General features: G+C 41.8%; 1 protein-coding gene across 12 annotated transcripts in view; it reads left to right on the top strand.

Annotated features, from left to right (window-relative positions):
- PCDH15 (protocadherin related 15) overlaps positions 1 to 21,077 on the top strand; it is a 630,962-nt gene that overhangs the window by 365,187 nt on the left and 244,698 nt on the right. For all 12 annotated transcript variants that reach the window (XM_074544551.1, XM_074544552.1, XM_074544553.1 and 9 more), the window contains one exon: positions 725 to 843. In XM_074544551.1, coding sequence (XP_074400652.1) covers positions 753 to 843 — 91 coding nt within the window. In that variant the 5' untranslated portion in view covers positions 725 to 752. The remainder of the gene's footprint in view (positions 1 to 724; positions 844 to 21,077) is intronic.

Here is a 21,077-nt window from a genome sequence, read left to right as displayed (position 1 = left end):
GGTGGTTTTTGTTTGTTTTGGGGCTTGAGGGTGGGGTGGGGGGGAAGGGAGAAGGTTGTGGGGTTTTGTTTTGGGTTTTTATTTCCCTTGGGGGGCTTCTTCTTTTGTTGGTTGTTTTTTTGTTTGTTTGGGGTTTTTTTGCTTGCTTTTTGGTTTTTTGTTGATTTCTTTTGTATTTTTTTATGTTTGTTTGCTTTTCTTTGTTTTTAATTTTACTTTGTTGATTGTTTTTTTCTGGTGTGGTGTTAGTGGTGGCTTTTTTTTTTTATTTTCCTGGACACAACCCAACAGCCTGTGTCCTTAAAGAAGGCCACCCTCAGGGATCATTCCCATTTTTCCCAGGCAATGCCTTTGAATCCTGGGTCCCTCTGGCTTTTTGCAGTGAACCCTCATTATAATCAGTGTGATTTCTCTGCTACAGTTTCTCCTCCAAAGTGCCTGAAAGCAGGAAGGATACCATGAATACTTTATTGCAGGAAAATTATGGAAATCAGACCTGATTTAAGCCAGAACCTTGCATTTTCATGACTTGGAGGGCTGTGAATGCACAGCTATTGAGTTAATGAGTACACACTTTAATGCTGATTAGGGGTTCTCCTTCCTTATTTTATTTATTTTTGTGGCTGAAACAAGGCCATGCTCTTAGTATCCCCTGTGAAAAACTTTGTAGTGGCTCATCTTTGTGCAGGTTGAGTAATAAATGTGTCAAATCCCTCTCTTGCAGCTCTGCCTTGAGTGAAGTTTGACAGAAAATGGTCCAGCAGCTTTGTCTCTGGAAATGGTTCACAGTGGGGACGGCACTCGCTGCTGTCCTGGCCTGGGCTCTGGCCCAGAATGATGAAGGTAAGGGTTTGCCTGAGGGGTGGAGCTCTGGGAGGGCTGGGATGCCTCTGGAATTTCATTGGAATGGGTTTTTTCCCCCCAAAAAAATTAATATTTGATGAAGTAGTTCGACAGGAGAAGAGGTTCCAAGAAAGGAAGGTCTGGGTGTGTTTTGTGTTTCATGGCTGCAGCATCCAGTGATGATTGCATTTCCTGAAGCTGTTGATTTAGCAGGCAAGATAAAATCTTCAGTTATGCTTACTCAGTGTTGGACTCGAGCATCAAAATTGGTTTTGTCGTATTCATTGTGCAAGCTTTAACAGTACACTTTACTTTGTTCATAAATCAGCAGTTACGGTTGGAACAGCAGATTGAGAGAATGGTTAATGACCAAAAATTTTGGAAAAAAATCCACAGTGAGAAACAATTCTTCAGGAACCCTGAAACATGGCACCAGTAGCTTGTGTTCCTCCTCAGAGCATCTTGGCTGAATTTTAATTAAAAGACAGCAGAAATGTGTCCTGCCAGTGATCTCTGGTAATTAAAAATTACAGGCCTGGATAACTGATTAAGGTTTATTCTTTTGAACAATTTAGCAGCATTGAAGGGCAAATTCTGTCAGAGTTGTTCCTGAATACTCCTGGGAATAATGAGTGGGATAAGTGAAAACTGAGTGTGGCTTCAGAATGTCTGTAATGAAGTTGCTCATTATCCATGGCACTCCATGTGGGTAGAGCTGTAATTGTACAAATTTATGACTTTGGCATCTGGGTTTTGGTTTAAAAACCTCTATTTTGTCAGCTAGGAAGTAAAGTAATTTTGCTTCCATGTGAAGTCTTCAGTCCTGCTTGAATTATGCTTTGTTTTTTGCTATCCAGTTGAAAGTCTCTGTTTCTTGTTTGACTAATTGCTCTCCAAATGTCCTTTTATTCCTTTCCATCCCCCAGCCCAACCCTCCCCATAACGTACAAGAAAGCTAATTTAATTTTCTCCATTTTTACACCCTGTCATAATCACTGTCACTCCTGACACTGAAGTGGACGAGCTGCTCACATTTCACATATTTGCTCTGTGCTGGGCTACAATTAACTGGGCTTTACTCATTTATTGCAGCGGAGGAGTGGGGCCATCAGGCTGGTAGAGGTTGACCTTGGGGGTGGTTTGAGGAGGAAGATGCTGGTTTGGGTGGAGGAGAAAAGGCAGGGTGGCCTCTGGCATGTCCAGCAGCACAGGAGGACATGGGAGAGCAGTGGGAATAATGGTGGGAAGCAAAGCAGGATCATGGGGCTGAGGAAAACAAAAAAAGGCAACACTTAAGTGGGATTTTTATTTGTGTTCATGCTGGCAGCATCACATCTCTCCAAAAAGGCATCTTTGAGGAGGATAAAATGAGAATTTTTGGTCTTGTATGATGGTGGAGTGTGCAAAACACAGATGCCCCAGACAGGACAGGAGCAATTTGATCTCCTGGAGGGGAAAAAGGGATCCCTCAGGGTTCCATTTCCTTTATACTCATATGACAATTTCTCACCTCTGTGTCCTTATCCCAAGATTGTTGAGAATCCTTTTTCTTCCAGGTGATTTAGAGGAAGGGAAGGGCCACCACTCTTTAATGGCAGTGTCCTGTGACTCAGTAAATACAGCAACTCCCTTACTTCAAAGGGGTCTGAACATAATTTTGGGGTGGGTTTTTTAGCCTGGCATGTGCCAATATATTTATCACAGAAACCATGCTTGATTTTATCTTTGGTAATGGTCTCTTACACGGCCTGAGCAGGACAGCTTTGTTATAATGAGTATAAATTTGCTGGCTGTGGCCAAAATTCCTGCTGCTTTTTTCAGGGTGACAGTTCAGAAAAGCTGTTTCTTGAGGAATATGCAGCACCCTGATACAAACTGAACTGATTTGCTCCCCCATACTGTGTTCAGGGAAGGGTAAATGGAGCTAAAAGCACTTTGGATAAATTTCACAGGGGTGTAATAGAGGAAAAATGAGCTGGAAATGGATTTAAGCCAAGGTGGGGGACTGGTGACTCAGCAAATGGCACCCAGCTAATGAGGCAATGCTTACAGGCATAATTACTTGGAAATATGTTCCTTACAGCTAAATAGAAAACTCTGTTCAGGGCTGGGCCTGGAGGAGTTCTGATGTGCAGGAACAGAATTTGTAACCTGAAATGTAACATAGAAAAGATGTGTTCTTCTGGCAATTGCCATTTCCTACCAGTGCAGTTCTCTTAACAGCAGAATAATAACTATAAATAAATAAAAAATCAACTTTGGCAGGAATTATGGGCTATTTCTTTGCGACCAGCATGCCAGTCCTCCATTTTCCTGGTGGGAGCTGTGGATGTTGACTCAGTTTCTTGCCCCTCTTGCTGCATTTTGCTTCATTAGCTCATAATTTCTCTTTCACATGTTGTACTTGACCTCCTGTGTCACCAAATCCTCCCCAGCCACAGCAATTAATGATGTCCCCAAGTCACTTCATCCAGGAGTGCCTTGGTCAGGCTGCTTTTTTCCCTAAACTTCAGTAGGAAGTTTCTCCAGGATCCCATCTGCTCCTGGTGAAATTCAAGTACCTCCCATCTACTGTAGTCCCTTTGTATTCAAACCTACCCCTCTAATTATTAAAAACCCCCAAGACTTTTGTTACCAAGCCATGTCATCAGTCCTAATTTACTGTTGATGAGCCCATTCAGTGTTTAATTTCAATTCTTTCATGCTGTAATCCTTTTGTTCAATCCTGTGGTGCACCAGAATAAAAGTTAGGATTGAATGTGGATGGGGAATATTGTGGGTATTTTTGGTTTTGTTTTCTGAAAGGAAGAGATCTGGTTTTACAGTTCCTGCTGTTGTCTCTCTTCCAAACAGCAGAAATACTGCAAAGGTTGGATTTTTTTCCATAATATTTTAACTTAAGTAAAAGTAGAAATGTCACTTGTAGCTGTGCAATATGTGAAATTAGGTCAGCTGAAGTCTCTTTTATTTTTCCAGTGCTGCATTATTGAATTCAGAGGCAAACTCTGAGGCTAAAGGAATCAGGAAGGACGAAGGTGGAAACACAGGACCAAATTTCTCCTTTTTTTTTCCCTCTCTAATCTAATCTCTATGGCTCAAAGAAGAAAATTTAGCAGGAATTTTTGGCCACCAAAGAAGGCTCCTGAATTCAAAACTTTCTGCCCTTTTATGCCAGATGAAACCAATTCAGCAGCAATTATTTGCCAATTAACATATTTAATTATGTTGAGTCCATATCATTCATGAAAATACAAATGTGAGCTGGGGTGGGACACAAATAATTTATTCTTTACTCTTAAAAGATTAAGAGAAGGCAAAAATCATTCTGGTCCCTTTTAAAAACCAAAAGCAAATGTGGAGATCCACCCACAAAATTTGCAAAGGATCAGTTCTTGGGGTTTTCACAAGGGGGGCTGAGGCTGTGACTTGTGGGGATCTGCTTCATACCATGCAGTCTTTGAAGGGCTTTTGGAAGATTTTTGTGGGGCTGCTTTTAACCTAAAGTGGTTTTGCACTTTTTTTTATACGTGGCTGAAAAGAACACTTAAAGGTCCCTATATTTTTCCTGAAGATTTATAGCTTTAAAAGAAGAATAGTAACAAAAATCCTGAATTCATCTGCTCAGAGATGAGCCCATCCTGGTCCTTTTGTTGCCTTGTAAATTTGGGTTGTACTTGAGGGGGGTTGGTGTCACCTGTCCCTCACATTCCCCTGACCCAGGGGCCTGTCACACCCCAAAAATGTCAATACTCAAGTCCTGCCTCTGTTTGGTGTGGAGCCAGTGGAACCACAGGATCATTTTGTTTGGAAAAGACCTTGAAGAGCAGCAAGTCCAATAATGCTGGGGATGGGGATTTCTAGAAGAGCCTCCATTGCAGAAATCTCCTGGAGCTGTTCATGAAATCATCCCTTCTGACTCACTTGAGGAATAATACTTGTTTATCCCAGAGGAGATGCAAACAGGATGTTGGATGTATTTCTCTGGGCATGTATGGCTAAGAAGGAATGCTCTCTTGATTATTTAATGTTGGTTTTTTCAACTCTATTTGGACTTATCACTGTAGTTCTTCCAATCTTTTGGTTTCAGGCTCATTTCCTTCCTTTTCCTTCCTTTCTGCTTGACTGTGGAACAAGAGATGAGCCATGGACACCTGCACTGTGGGGTATGGATCTCACTGCTGGCTCAGTGGTTTTGTTTCATTCTGAAACAAAATTTCACAAAATAAAACTGAGGCTAATCAGAAGATTTGCTCATCCAAATATGGATTTCCTTTCCTAAGTGTTCAGCAGATGGGTATTTTTTTATCAGAAAGTAACAAAGAAACCCCATTTAAATGGTTTTTGCCACTTCCCTAAGTGGGGGTGACTTTTTAAGTAAGTTTTTTTTTCTGTGAAAAACACAACTGTTCACTTTTGCACCAGGACTGTTCACCCCAAACTCCTTCACCTGGTTTTCAAGGCCCCCTCTATTAGTTAATGTCTTTATTCAGTCTAAAAATCTTCTGCTACAAAAATTAAATCACTGAGGGCCCTTACAAATCACCTGAAGAGGCTATTTTAGAAAGAAAATAGTTTCACATCTTGATCTATTACTGTTGGGCAGGAAATTAACTGGGGAAAATGCATATTTGAATACCTGGAGCTCATGGATCATTCCCTGAGCCCTGCACTGTACAGATGCAGGGAGAGGAGAGAAATGCCACCAGGTCCTTGCCTGAGGGAACGTGTCTGTTCTTGGGAACAGGAGTCATTTGTGTGTTTTATGGGCACTTGGTGCTCTTGGTTGGGAGCTGTGCCCTTGTTCCTACAGGGAAAAGAGCTCTACTTGATGTTGGGGAGTTGTAGCAGAGCCATTAAGTTCCTCTGAAGGGTTTAGTTCTTCAAAGTGTCTTTGAGTGCCACCAGCAGCACTTTGAGGTGACAGAAGATGAATTTCCCTGCGGTGAGAAGTGAGTTATTCATAAAATAGGGGCACTGAACGGAGGTTCATCTCAGTTAATGTACAGATTTTAGCCTTGGTATAAAAGGGACTGAGTATCCTGGGATCTCCCTGTGGCTGTGCTGGGAGGGATGAGGCAGGAAACTGCTTCTGGAGAAGTTGGAAATTCCAAATCCCAACAGCCTTGGAATCACCAGACTGTGGGGTCTGGCTGGGAATGAGCCTCTCCCAGGCACTGGACTCACAAGGGTTTTTTTCTGCTACCAAGTTGAGCATCTGGGTGCCCAGGAAAGGCTGAGGGAGCTGGGAGGTGCCACAAGGTGCCCACTGAGCTCCTTCAACCTCAACCACCTTGGGATCCTGTGTTTCTTCTGCCCACGTGTTGTATTATTTGGGCTTCAGGCTATCCAACATCAATGCTTTTTGAGTCTTTAAAATTGAACTGTCCTGAGCCATCCCTTGGTGAGGGAAGGCTGTGAGAACTGAGCTGGTTCCTTTCTTTTCTTGGGGCTGGTTCTTTTCCTCCAAGGGCTGGGGTCCTCAAGGTGCTGCTCCCACCTGGGAAGGGAACTCCTGGTGCAGGAAAAGCAGAAACCCCCCTAAAAGTGCCCTGGAACACTTTGTGTCCCTTCCAGAAGAGTTGTTCATACTTTGGGACTTGCAGCTTTAACTCCAGTGATGTTTCCAGGGCTGAACTCCTAAAAAATCATCAACCATTGTGTCTGTGCACTCATATGTTGGTTTGTAGCCCTATGTGTGAGCAGAGCCACTGCAGCTCCTCAGTCATGAACTTTCTGGGTTATTCTTCACTCATGAAGACATTTTGTGTCTGTTCCTGAAGACTTGGAAGGCCAAAACGTTTCCTTTCTGGTTTTTCTCTTCAGCAGAAACACATTTACAGCTTAGTCAGGCCACTGGATTTTAGTACTAAGGCAGCTCATATAAATGGAATCTGTTTCTTTACTAGGAAGCCTAAAATGTACATATTTTAACTTTGGAAGGAAATCAGGCTTTGAAACTCTGTTTGAAGGGCAATAATTTAATTAGTTTGACTTTCAAAGAACTAAGTGTGACACTATGACTGGCAGCATTTAAAATCTGCCTCAGTGTCATGTCTTTCATTTCATACTCCACCAGTAATTTCTGTTGCCTGTTCAATTTTAGATTTTATTGGTAATATTGTATTTGTAACAACAGTCTGGAAGCACAGAATTCCTGTCTCTTGGTGACATGGAAGGTCAGGAATCCTTTTCTTACCTGCTGCCCCATCATGTTTCTTTCCAAACCTCCTTCTCATTTCTCTTTAAGAATTATTTTCTGAATCCTTATATGTGCCTGTCACATGTGGACAGAAAACTGTGATAGAAATTACAGAAACCCTCTTACTGTGGTTTAATGTTGTTTTTTCTCTCTTTTTTTTTTTTTATGAGAAGTAGCTGTTTAAAACAAGGCACAGGAACTTGAGCTTGATCAAAACTGGTTTTTGTAGGATTTGATTTTCACATAACAAGAACACAATCAGGACTGTATCCCTCAGGGCAAGGGTTTGTGTGTTCTGAATCACTTCCAGTGCCCGAAAACTTCCTTGTGGATGGTGATTATGGACTCTTCCTTCAGAAGGCTTTTTCTGACTGAAGCTCGTGGAAACTCTGGGATTTTACATGGAATGCCCATGGTGAGGAAATATCTGGGGGTTTGAACCCAAAACCCTAAAATACCCTCAAGAACCCCAAACCAAATTCTCCCCCACACCTTTGCCACAGACATTGCTGTAATTTTTGAATGCCCACATGTGATCACTCCCAGCCAAACACTTTCATCTCTTCTGGAGAATCTCTGCTGGAAGACAATTTTCCTTTTTCTTTTCCCTCCTTTTTTAACATGCTGAAAAGACAACTTTTGGATTAGTTTGGGAAAAAATAGTAAGAACAAAAAAGAACTTCTGTGCTTTGCAGTATTTATTAGACAGTGTATTGAGGCATGGCGAGTTTTAAATTGGCAGGGAGATGAACAGCTGAATATGTAGGCAGAAATCAAATGTTTAAATAATGCCAAATTATCCTGCTGCACATTGTTTAACAGGACTGCAGTGGGGAGGGCCAAGGAGGTGGGAAAGGAAGCAAGGAGAGAAAATGTGGTTTTCAATTGGATTAGACAGAAATAGGATTTCTCTGCAATTGAAGGTTTAGTTCTAGTCTGAATTATCCTGGAAAGCTGATTTGCACAGGAAGAGGGTTGTGGTGTTTGTGTTTGCCTTCAATATTGTTTCAGTTCCTTTTTGTGAATTTAATGGTGCTCCATGATCACTTCTCATTTCAAAAACATTTGAATGGGGTTTAACTTCAAGAAATTGCAACCTCTTGGCCATCTTTAAATGTTCAGAGCAGGAGACCATAAAATCCCAGAATTATTTAGGCTGGAAAGAGCCTCTAAACCTGGGACTGATCCCCACCTTGTCCCCAGAGCACCGAGTGCCACCTCCATCCCTTCCTTGGACACCTCCAGGATGGGGACTCCAAACCTCCCTGGGCAGCCCATGGCATCTGAGACATTTTTTGGTTTTGTACCAGAATATCTTCATTTTTAGTCTCTGATTTATAATCTGCTGATTTTGCTAGCAATGTTGATACAGCATGAAATATTTGATTTATTTGTCCCTTTTGAGTTGACTTACTGGGCAAGTCTGCCATGGGATAATTGCACATCTTATTTCTATGCAGAATTTTTGAATTGTGAATTATTTGGTCCTAGAGGGGAACACACAGGGTTAAATATCTTGGGGCTCCCTAATTTAAACATTTAATTTGATCTCTCAGCTGGTCTTAACTTAAACCAAGGTTTCTGGTGTTGCCTGGTGTCACTTTTCTCTGTGACCAGTTGGCCAGTGCAGCCTAATTGTGTTTCTTGAGAAGTGGCCAGGCTTTTGATTTAATTCTAAATAACACAGCACAAGATTTGATTACTGCAAAATCATAGGAAATTTTGAAAAAACTTAGAGGAAAAAAATAAAAGAAAAGAAAACAGAGTGGAGTAGGTTTTTTATTCCACATAATGGTGCTGAATGAAAGTTTCTGGTGTTGAAATTCTATTTTCCCACCTTCTAGCATAAAACCCAATGGATTTTACTAGTGTTTTATTTTACTACTGCTAAGAGATTTTACTCTATGCAAAAATTTCTTGACTCCTCAGACTTTTTGTTTGATAAAATGGTTGGGATCTTGCTGCCTGAATTATTAGAAAGCTTAGTGTGCTGCTGTTTTGTTTAGAAGGTGAAGTTTCACATCCACAAGTCAAAAACTTCAGCTTTGCTCCTTCTTCAATGGTTTGGGGTTTTTTAAGCTTTCCAAGTTTTCCCTTACTATTTTTTATTGCAAATACAATTGCACAAATCTCGGCAGTGTTCTTTGTGACTTTGACATTTTTGAAGGGTTTTCTATAAAAGACAAGAGACATTTTGTAGAAAGAGACTTTTCATGAGGATGTAGAGTGACAGGACGAGGGGGAATGGATTTAAACTGGATGAGGGCAGGAAGGGATGGGATATTGGGAATTAATTGTTCCCTGGGAGGGTGGGCAGGCCCTGGATCCCTGGCAGTGCCCAAGGCCAGGCTGGACTTGGGGCTTGGAGCAGCCTGGGATGGTGGAAGGTGTCCCTGCCATGGCAGGGGATGGAACTAAAAATAGCCCTCAAAAAGTCCCTTTTCACTCAAATTATTCTATGATTTTGAGCAGTTACTCTACTGTTACAAAAACACAAAGGATACAGGTTCTTCAGTGCTTTGGGGTGTTTTTAAAATTTATTTTGGATTTTTTTTATTCTTGTTGTTGTATTTATAGAAAATATACAGAGAACTCCACGTAAATGCTCCTAATCCATCTATCAAACAAAAGTCTCTTCTCACTCTGCAGTGCTGTGCTCCACAGGATTCACTGCTGCCCCATTTAATTGGGATAGATTTCCTACCAGGACAAAGGTACTTTGTGAGTTTCTCCTAATAATCACATCTTATAGAATATGGTTTTTCAGTGAAGGGGGAACTATAAACAAAATCTCTATCAACAAAGCCAGCAAAATAACATCTCTGAGTGATTGATGGCTGCTGTGGAAATAAATTCAAGGCTGTGAAAACTTCCTACAGTTGCATATGTTAGAAAAGATAAGATATATGGGATGTTCAAATACAAATGATGTGCAAGTGCATTTTTTGTATCATTTACAGAAGGAAAGGGGGAAAATAAAACTAGGAAAGGTGAAACTGTAACTTAGAGAATGGGCTGCATCCAGCCTGGCCTTGGGCGCTGCCAGGGATCCAGGGGCAGCCACAGCTGCTCTGGGCACCCTGTGCCAGGGAACAATTCCTAATTCCCAATATCCCATCTGGAATATTCAGGGAATCTTCCCCCTCTGTTTTCACTTAATGATCTCAGGCACAGGAGCAATTAAGAAGTTGTAATCAAATGGAGCTAATCAGGATGACACAGCCTTGTCTGCTCCAGTCAACTGCTCCTCATATCTCCAATTTGATCAGTTTAGCTAAAATCAGGGGGAGAGTGGCACAGCAGTGCTTTTCCAGCTCCAGGGGGCTGAGCACTTTGGTTTCCAAGGCTTGGTGTTTTAATTCTGCTCAGGAGATTGTGATTAACAGGTGAGGAGAGGCTCTGCTAGTGCAAGAAGCCTGATGGAACCAGAGTATTTTAAATATCATTGAACTGCTCAGTATCCAAACTCACTCCACATAATCACTGACCCCACTCTTGTCTGCTAATTGAAATAGTTACAAACAAACTGCCAGGGAATGCAAACTGTGAATGGCTTCAGATAAACGTCTGATTTCTTCTTTATCCAGAACTAAACCCATCATGAACCAGAATCTTGCCCCCAACCAAAAACACTTAAAGAACATGAACAATCACACATAGAAAATAATAAAGAGCTCCCAGAGCTGTGCTCAGTTGTTTTCTCACCGACCCTGTGGATAGAACCTTTGTATAATTAAATACTGGAGGTCTGCAAAGAAAATACCTTATCTGCTTGTTCTTCCCTTGTAATCAATGGCTTGGGATTTATTGTGCAGCTGGCTAATACAAAATTAATCAAGCTCTCCATTTCAGCCAGCCTGGAGCTGGAGCAGAGGCTGAGCAGCTCCGTGTCAGGTGTGCTGCCTCTTTATCAGTGGCTGTAGGTGAGATAAAATCAAAAAATAGGGCTTCAAAAACTGAAGGGAATTAGGAGGAGAAGAATTTGGGCATTACTGAACGCTAAGAAGACTTTAAATCCTACAGAAATACCCATGCAATTGCTGTCTCATCTGCAGGATTATTTCCTGTGCTATCTCTGAGGGGAAAACCTTACAGGAAGGATTTGAAAGCTGCCCTGAATCCTTTTATTTCCAGCTATTAGAAATTAAACTGAGTCCAGCTTTAGGCATCACTTTGTCCTCCTGCTGGTGGCCTCTGTGTAGCCTGTGGGCCCAAATTACTCATGTGTTTTTTATGAATTATAATTTGTACAGCTAAGAAAAAACACTCTTTTTTTTTTTTTTTTTTTTTTTTTTTTTTTTTTTTGCTGCTCATCCTTGCTGATGGAAAACTTTTCTGGATGTGCACCTGGAATGGGTTGATTTAGCAAGGATAGCTTCTAATTCTGTCTTTTCCAGGCAGGTGATGTTTGGGGAAGGTTTTCATGTGTCCTTAGGTCTGTGGAAACATCACTGATGGGCAGAGGCTGAGATTCCTTTGGCATTTCCCATTTTCCATAGGAGCCAAAACACTGAGTTGTATTCTTCCAAGAAGAGATGATCAGTCTTAATTTCTGCCAGCAAATATCCTCCTTATTTACTATAATTATTTTTTTAATTGACTGTCTTTGCAACGAGCTGAGTTGCACTTTATGCTAATTTGCATGTGTAAATTAAAATAAAATTAATGTACATAGGTTAACAAACACAAAATGCAAGTTCAGCTTCTTTCCAGCACCAGGAGCAGAATTTGATTTTTTTTTTCTACCATTTCATGGAGTCCTTGAGGTTGAAAAAGCCCTCCAAGAAAAGGGAATCCAACCTGTACCCAAGCCCAGAGCACTGAGTGCCACCTCCAGCCCTTCCTTGGACACCTCTGCTGCTGCCTTTTAGGGAATGATATTTTTTCTGTGCCTCCAACTCTCCTGAGAGTGGAGCCAGACAGAGAGATTTTGATGGTAATCAGGTTGTCCTGTAAGGTGTTTATTTTTGAAAGTGTTTTCTAAGGAGGTAAAAATGGAGAAGTAAATATTTCCAGCCTCTGGAGTCAATATTGCAAGGGATATGAAATGTCTTTTCCAATGTAGCAGAAACCCAGCAGCTCTCTCCTTGCAATTTATCAGTTGGTTGATGTTAAAGGTTTCAGACAGCAGGTGTACCATGCTTACATTTTATTTTCACCACATTATTAAAGAAAAAATAAGCCACAAAAAATCATCCTGACTCAAGTTTCTGGAAGGAGTCTTTTGGTGTTTAGAGGGTGGAAGGTGTCCCTGCCCTGGATGGGCTTTAAGGTCCCTTCCAACCCAAACCATTCTGGGACTCCATAATTCCATTATTCCTCTCTGATTTTAGCATCACTTCTTGGGAATCCTCCCCAGGTGGATGCTTGGCAGCACTGTGAGCTGAGAGGTGCCAAGTCCAACAGTCCTTTGTCCCATCCTGTAATTCCTCCCTCACAGAGTTCATTTACCGAGGAAATATCTGTAAACCTTCCATTCATTAAAACAAATCCTAAATTGGTTCAAAGGCAAACAAAAGCTCTCACAATTTTGCCATTTCCAGACAGTTTTGGATTAATAGGGCCCAAACTTTCCAAAGATTATGATAAGGAGATTGTGGCAGGAGTAAGAGAAGATGGCAGAGATCTGTCCTTCCATCTCAGGATGTGGTTTTCTTATTAAACAGGCACTTAAGAAAAAAAAAAAAAAAAGGTTTAAGTTTCCCCTTCATGCTTTTCACCAAAAGGTTTTTCTAGCATTAAATGTGAAGAAAGTACTTTGCATTCCCCCCTTCTCCTCCTGCTGTTTTCTGGGTTGGGTTGTTTTTCCTTTTTTGTTTGTTTGTATTTTGAGTTTTATTTGCAAATTTGGAGATATTTTGTGAATTTACCTCAAAACATGAATGATAAACTATGGTACAGGAAGCCAAAGCACGCCTCCTCTAAAACATTGTGGACTGGGAACAATTTTAATTTTAAAACCAAGATAACCTTGGTTTTTACTCAACAAATTAGATCTCCAAAGTGTGCAGCTCACCAGGAGAGCCACAAATAACTCTCTGTGGCTCTCCAGCCCTGCAGTCCTCATTGCTTTCCTAATTAACTCAGGCTGTTTGAACAGAGGCTGGCTCTAGGATGGTCAGAAATCAGCTCAGGCATCAATTATTGACCCCATTGGACCACAATTCATTAAGAGACACTTCCAAAGGTGGCACTTCTTGGGAAGTGTCCTTATTCCATGTTATTCCTGGATGGGGGACATGCCAATGCCCGGGACTCAGGAGCTGCACAATCTCTTAGGTGCCTTCAGCACCAAGGCCCAGCACTTTCCATGTCCTTGGCTGGGCAATTTTTCCATCCCTGACTCTTTGTCAGAATTCTCTGTGCAAAATGAGGTAACTTTATGAATCCTCCATTGTAAGTAGAAAGTTCATTCTCTGCCATTTCCTGGGTTCTGTCACTGTCTGCCTGGAAATGAGCTTAAAACCAACATTTTTGGCCCTGTTGGGCCTTGTTTTGGTTGTTAATTTTGGATACTTAAAATCTATAAGCCTTTCCAAAGCACAGCACCCTGTCTTAGCTCATGGCAGTGTTCAGTGGGAATTAAAGCACGGTTTAGTTAAGCCACAGTACCAAGGTCCAGCACTTTGCATGTCCTTGGCTGGGCAATTTTTCCATCCCTGACTTTGTGTCAGAATTCTCTGTGCAAAATGAGGTAACATTATGAAGCCTCCAGTGTAAGTCGAAAGTTCATTCCCTGCCATTTCCCAGGTTTTGCCACTGCTTGCCTGCCTGGAAATGGGCTTAAAACCAACATTTTTGGCCCTGTTGGTGCATTTTTTGGTTGCTAATTTTGGATACTTAAAATCTATACGCTTTCCAAAGATTATAGATTCCAAAATCTAAAATCTTTCCAAAGCACTGAATCCTTTCTTAACTTCAGTGGGAATTAAATCGTGGTTTAGTTAAGCCAAGGTCCAGCCTTTAAACATCCAGGTGAGTCCTCAGTGGTGCAGATGGTTGTTCCTGCAGGGATAGAACGAAGAAATTCTAGGATTCCCTGCTTTCAGGTGGATAATTCAGGACAGTCCTACAACTGTAGGATGTGTTCTTACAGAACAGGGTTGCATTTTTGGGGAAAAAAAATGGAGAAAATGGCATTGTTTTAATTAAGATGTACTTGTGGCAATCTGTTTTTTGGGGTGTTTTTAGCAATTTTTAAGGGAGAGTTTGAAGAGCTGAGGGAATTGAGTGCCTTTTAAGACAAGGGGATGTCTTGGGATGGCAAAGCCATGTCCTCACCTTCTGCCAGTGCTGCTTGAGGTCCTGATTAAATTACAGGGAGGTGTTGATCAACATTGCCTTCATTAGAGATGTCAGGAGAGAGCTATTTCTAGGCACAATATGTAAATCTCCCCAAATAGGTGGTTAATTCTCTGCAACACAAACAATCCTAGGAGTGGCAGCTTAATTAGCACCCGTTTTCCTGGGTTACCTGCTGAAGACTGGCACCAAGGGGAAGGTTCTGGAATTATTGGAATATTTATAGGTGACTTTAGTGGAGCAAAATTGTTCTAGCAGACAATTGATTCATTTTTTTGAATAACATGTGGATGTTGCTAATTTTTTAGGTTGAGGGGAGGGGTTTAGAATTTTAAAACTCCAAAGTTGGAGGTTTCATGTCTGTAATTCTTTCTTATCCCAATTTATAAAGTGCTGCTTTTTAAAGGAAGCCACTGAAATCACAGCCCCAAAAATTCATTCAGTGGTATTGGTACATTCAGTGGTAAAAATACATTCAGTGGTTCATGTGGTATTGAAATATTCTAAAATTTGACATCTGTTTATACAGAGAATCATATTCCTGTGTACATATCAAAATTCCATGGAGGTTTTTTCCCCCTAAAATTACTTTAAAAATTAATGCTTCTTTCTCTCAGCTCATCGCCATCAGTTCTGTAGAATACAAACTGAGGGGGTTTTGTGCCTGTTTTAGACATATAAAAATCTGGACTGAAACAGGAGAAATTCTTCAGGTCAAGTTGAGAAGCCTGGTTATTAAATATGATTTTCAAGCTCAATATTTAACCTAAGATGTAAACCTGACAAATTTACCCTTTAGGAATATGGCAAGAATAAATGATATTGACTCACATCATGTTTCTGTTAATAAATGCCAATTTAGTTGATTTCAAAGAAATTCCAATAATATGAAATGTTAGGAGTATCTCCAAATGCTTTTCCCAAGTTGCTTTTGTTACTGCTACCACAGCAGTCAAAATTTACTTTAAAAGTTGCTTATAGTCCCAAGAATGAGTTGAAGTTCCAATATTATAAATTTTTTCACCCTCCTCTATGAGAGCTCTGTCTTAAATGCATTACAGGCATAATAGGGAAAATGCAATCTCAACAAATATTAAAAATAAGATGAAATTTGAATGCTAGGGGCATAGGAATGGTTAAAAGCAGGTTTAATCAATTTTTGAAAGCACTTCTGAAGGTATTGCAGCTTCTCTCGACTCATCCAGTGCTTTTTAATGGTCTTAAAAATGCCTTTTGGTAATGGTAATTTTAGCTGCTGCTTGGCATAGTATCATGTTTTTATGTGCTTTACAGTGTTTTCAGGCACAAGTATGATTTTTAAAGACTCCTGTCAACTCCAAAACTGCTTGTAAAATGGGGAGTTATTTCAATCTAAAAGCACAATGTCTGAAAGAGGGATGGCTCTGCGTTCATCTCAAGCTGTAAAAATGAAATAGCAAAGCACAGCACTGGCAGGGCAATTTGCAGGTCCCAAACCTTTAGAGATACTGTATCTGTAAATAAAATAAAAGAATGGCAGAATAAAGCCATGAGATAAATTAGCTGATCGGGTTCTGTGTCCTGAAATGGAACAGGAGCTTTTCATAATGGTCTTTATTTGCTTTTTGTCCTTTTTTTGCACTGGATTGTCACCCAGCCTCACTTTTTGTCCAGTTCAAACCAAACCCAGCCACAAATTCACCTTTCTCTTGAGCCTTGGAATGCCTGAGCTCCAAATTTTAGGGCAGGGCTTAACTCTGATCAAAGCACACAAACTCAGGAGGTTTAAGCAGGATCTCAGATGGGTCTGAATCAAGCTCAGGTTTGCTGGGGTGCCTTCCCAGACTCTGCAATTAGGGATTTCTCTCAGGAAGAGCTGCAAATAGCCCGTGAAAGCCCTTCTTATGCCATTCTCAATGCAGAGCCATGGCAGCACAAGCCAGCTAATGTAAAAGGTTATGCCAAGCTCCTCTGAAGCTGCCCAGCTGTGGAGCTGAATGGCCACACAGGAAACGAGGCGGGGCATTTTCCCCTGCTCTGGGGTTGCTTGGTTACCCACTTTAAATGTATGGCTCTATGTGGCTCTTTATGAGCCCCCTCAGTGTGTAAATGGAGTTTTAGAGACTCTTTCATGGCTGTGTTTTTCCCCCCCTGAGTGCTCCCTGCTGAGTGGAAGTGGAGGTGAGGACAAAGCACTGCTTCCTTCAGGAGCAGCTGGGGTGTTTTGGGGAATCAAGTGCAGCTGGGAACAGAAATACCTGTTCAGGCAGAGAGAAATGTGAGGTGCTTTAAATCAGCCTGCAGGAATTTCACTGCTGGCCTCTCCAGGTTGGAAAAGCTGCTCTTGCTTTCCCAGGCATTGCCAGCTCTCAGGAGCTTTGCTGGGGGTTTCAATCCAGAAAAGACCCCAGGCTGGGGTTGTGAAAGATGGAGATGTCTTGAATTATGCTCTCTCAGCAGCTTGTCCCATCACCAGCCACCTCAGGGGCATAGCTACCCTTGTGGTACTGGTGCTGGCAGTGTTTTAGTCAATCACTGGCCTTTAGTACTGGCCACACACACAAACTCTTAATTTCCAGCTGGTGGTCAGGCAGAAATCAAGTGTCTATTCCCTCATTAATAATTCTCTCCTTAAAATTTTGCTCATTAAGTCCTTATTTTAAATGGCCACAGTATTATTGGTGACTCAGGCTTGAGGATGGGACTTGGTGATTTTCACTTCACATCTCCAAGACTTCTCTAAGTGTTTGATGGGCTTAACCATGTAGAGGAAATGGGGAGAAAAGCCTTTAAATACTTTAAAATTGGAGAATGTTTGGGTTGGAGAGGACATTAAAGATCCCAAATTCCATCCCCTGCAATGTCAACGTCACCTTCCACTGTCCCAGGCTGCTCCAAGCCCCAAAGTCCAGCCTTTGGGGCCAGGCAGTGCCCAGCCTGGCCTTGGGCACTGCCAGGGATCCAGGGGCAGCCACAGCTGCTCTGGGCACCCTGTGCCAGGGCCTGCCCACCCTGCCAGGGAACAATTCCTTCCTGATATCCATCCAAATTTCCCCTGTGTCAGTCTGAACCCATTCCCTGTGTCCTGGCACTCCAGCTCCCCTGTGTCCCTTCAGGCCCTGGAAGGAGCTGTGAGGTCTCCACACACCCTTTTCTTCTCCAGGCTGAACAGCCCCAGTTTTCTCAGCCCCTCTTCATCTCTGACTCTCCAAACTCTGTTTCACAAGCTCTATTATTCTTCCTCTCTCCACAATGGAAAGAGTCATGGTTGAAGAAAAGAGTGTCCGTGAAACTAAAACTGGTGAATGTTGAGAGTTGGCTTTGTTTAATTCTCTCTAGAGCTAAATTAAAATGCTTATAAACACAGAGGGAAAGAAACAACATAACAAATCCAACCTTTTAGCTCCTCTCTAGGTCCTAGAAAAGTCCCCTCTGCCACTTTGTGGGAGATAATTTGGACTTGCTTGCTAGGTTAGGCTTTTTGTAGTATCCCAGTTGTCATTGCCTCCTTCCCACAGAAATTTTCTCTGTATTGGATGTTGTGCCATTCAAGGTGTTTTCTTTCACATGCATATCAAAGAAAGTGGCTTTTAGTGTCTCCTTGAAGAATTTTCCATTTTGCCATTTGTCTTATTGACAGCACACAGTCACTGAAGCAGATCAGAGCCCTGAACTCACCATAAATTCTTGTTTGCTGCAGTGTTTGGGGATGATAAAGTGGTTTATTGGAGCCATGGAGGGAATAGAAGGTTGGGAGGGAATGGCTGGATGCTGCTTCTTCCTGCACTGGGATGGGGTGGTACCATGTGAATAAGCCATGATTTGGAGCAATCTTAATTTGAACAAGATGTTCTGGATGCTGCACACTCTTATGGGTTCAGGAAGAGTTTGGGAAGATTAACAAAAAAGCAAATTTTAGAGTTAATACTTTGTTCTTTCCTGTCTTGTGGGCAGCCCTAGGAAGTAAGGGATTGATGCTGAGGAGCCTTCCACAATTACTGACAAGGTTTAGAGTCTGATCCTCATTTCAGTTAAAAATAAAAAATAAACTTTTTTCCTGCCAGCAAATAAAATAATTTCCTTCAACAGTTAGTGGGTAGAACTTTATTAAATGGAAAATCTTTTCAATTGGGCTGAGTATCTGCTAGGAACTGAGTCAGGAGCTTGAAATTGCCCATTGCACTCCCTGTGACTGTTTAAATAAAAACAAATGGAATAATTTATCTGACTAAATAAAAGGAAACTTGAATTTAAGACAAATAATGAAATAACTCAGAGTAATGATTGAGTGTTTCTGCAGCAGCTGGAAGAAGAGTTGGTGATTAGCATAAGGAAGTGGATTTTTTTTCCCCAATTTTATTTCAGGAGTGCTCAGGAGGAGGTTGCAGTTACTTCCAGAATTGTGTCCCAGGAAAGTTCAGGTTGGCTTTTGTTTTCCAGATGATGATTGTGCTGTTCTCCCTGAAGAGCTCCTCACTAATTTTTTGTGTCAAGGTGAAACTCCTTTTGTCTTTGGAGGGGTAGGACTAGGTTAGGGAACTTTTTTCTTACAGCTGTGCTCTGTTAATACAAATACAAATCCACTCTCGAGTCTTGGGGGAGACTTTTTGTGCTTGAAGCCACTTACATTTTTAGGGCTTTGTGGGCTAAGCTATTTTTCTTAATAAACTTTGAAGCCATGTAATGCAAAGACCAGAATAACCCTTTCCTGATACTGCTCCCACCTCATAAATGTTTTATTGAGCTGGAATTTAGAGGTATAAGAAGTATGAGTGGTTATTTGGGGTTTCCAAGGGATTGTGTTTGGTAGGGGGAGTATAAATGTAATTTTGGGTGGCTGTGACTCCTGTACCTGTACCTGGATGTCTGCATTGTCAGGCTCACCGTGTGTGAGGTTCAGCTGTCCCTGTGAGGAGGGGTGAGTATGGGGCCTCTCACAAAAGTTTCTGAGGAGAAATGTGTAAAATCTGCTGCAGCCTGGCAACCTCCACACACAGAGAGTGGTGTAGGAGCTCAGGTGTCTCCAGCTGCTCCTCAACCTGTTGTTCACAGAGGAAGGTGTCCCTGTCCACGGCAGGGGTTAGAACAGGAGGATCCCAAAGGTTCTTTCCAGCCCAAACCATCCTGAGAGTCCCTGCAGTGACTGGGAGCAGGAGACCGGTGTGGAAAACCCTGTGAAAGCCCTGTGAGGGTGCTGATGGCCTTTGGGATGGTGGGAATGAAGAGAGAACGGGAGCTGCTGGAAACTGCAAACCCCCATGGTTTGTGGGACACAGGGGTGGTTGGAGGGGACATTTGGCTGTCAGGCAAACCCCAGCTTTTGTGACCACAGAGTCACAGGATGCTCTGGGTTGGAAGGAACCTCCAAGACCATTCAGGTTTTCCATCTCCCACTAGAAGCTCTCTCCTCTTGGGTGTCTTCAAACCTCTGGGTGTTGCCTGTTGGTTCCCCACACTGGGAGTTTGTTATTAGCTGGTTCGTTAACCATTGTTTTATTTTTTATGGATTATTTTCTGTGTTTTTAGCTGTAAAACAGAGAGAAGTCCCCTAGGGATTAGAAAAGCTGGATGGGAAGGAGATTTGAAGGGGTTTCAGAGGTGAAAGGAAGATGATCCAGGAGGTGTCTGCTGGGAGAATACCTGATTATTCAAGTTGTTGTGTTTCTACTCAGACTGTTTGACCTTGCTGAGTGTCTCACCTAGGACAGTGATTGAGGGTTTCCTCTGAGCCACCTCATTAAAAATAATTAGAAATTAAAATAATGAAAATTAGCCAGCAGAAACCAAATCGAGCTGAGCCTTGACACTGTTACATGGAGAGTTTGCTAAAGAGGTTCTCACTTTGCTCCCAAGGAGAGAGGCCCTTTTGTTTATCCCCTTCTCCTGATTAAAGAAGGGTAAAGCAGAAGCACTGTTAGGAAAAACAGTGAAGTTAACAACAGGAACAGAAATGATTTGCTGCAAGGTCTTAGGAAAGCCTTCAGAGCTTGTTGTTTTATTTAGCAAGTTCTATTTGCCTTTCCTGTAAGGAGTTTGGGGCAGGGGCACTGCTGCCCTGAGATCCCATTTACCAGCATTGCTGCCTAAACATAAAATGCATCATGAAAACTGTAGGGAGGGAAGCTCATTTATGGAATGCTTTTCCTTTTTAAAGTGTGTTTGATTTATCATGATTTGACTTCAAAAACAACTCCATTATGCCCAGGAATTTCAAGGACAAGTTGTTTTTTTGTTCAGAAAATTGGAACAGAGACATGTTCTGGTAATACATTCTGGTAATAAACTGCAGTGTAAAATTGGAAGAGGTAAAATAATGGCTAAAAGAGTTCTACCAAGGCCCATACAGTGACATGGGGCACCCTTCTGCTCTTTGTGTTTAAAGTCTTGTGGAAATATTTCCTTCCTAAGTCACCTTTGGGGCTGCAGCTATTCTGTGCATTTTTGGGTTGAATAAAGCAGACTTAGTGCTGAAATAATTTCTGTTGAGGATCATATCAACAAAATACTGGAGAAAAAATTGAGAGAAGTGAAGTGAGTCCTGAGGAGGCCTTGGAGATGCTCTGAGGGCTGGCGCCCCTCTGCTCTGGAGCCCTAAGGGACACTGCTCATTGGTGTTGCTCTTTAGGTTAAGGAACTTATTTTCTCCTCCTTGCTCATTTACCCAAGTGTATTTCCAGAGAGTTTCCATTATCCTTGATTAAATAAATTCCAACTTCTGTCATCTTTATAAGACAGACTCTTCATCCTCCTGATA

This window comes from Zonotrichia albicollis, chromosome 7, assembly GCF_047830755.1.
Source record: "Zonotrichia albicollis isolate bZonAlb1 chromosome 7, bZonAlb1.hap1, whole genome shotgun sequence".
NCBI lineage: Eukaryota > Metazoa > Chordata > Aves > Passeriformes > Passerellidae > Zonotrichia > Zonotrichia albicollis.
Note: the sequence above shows the minus strand (reverse complement) of the source record. Positions and strands in the feature narration are given on the sequence as shown.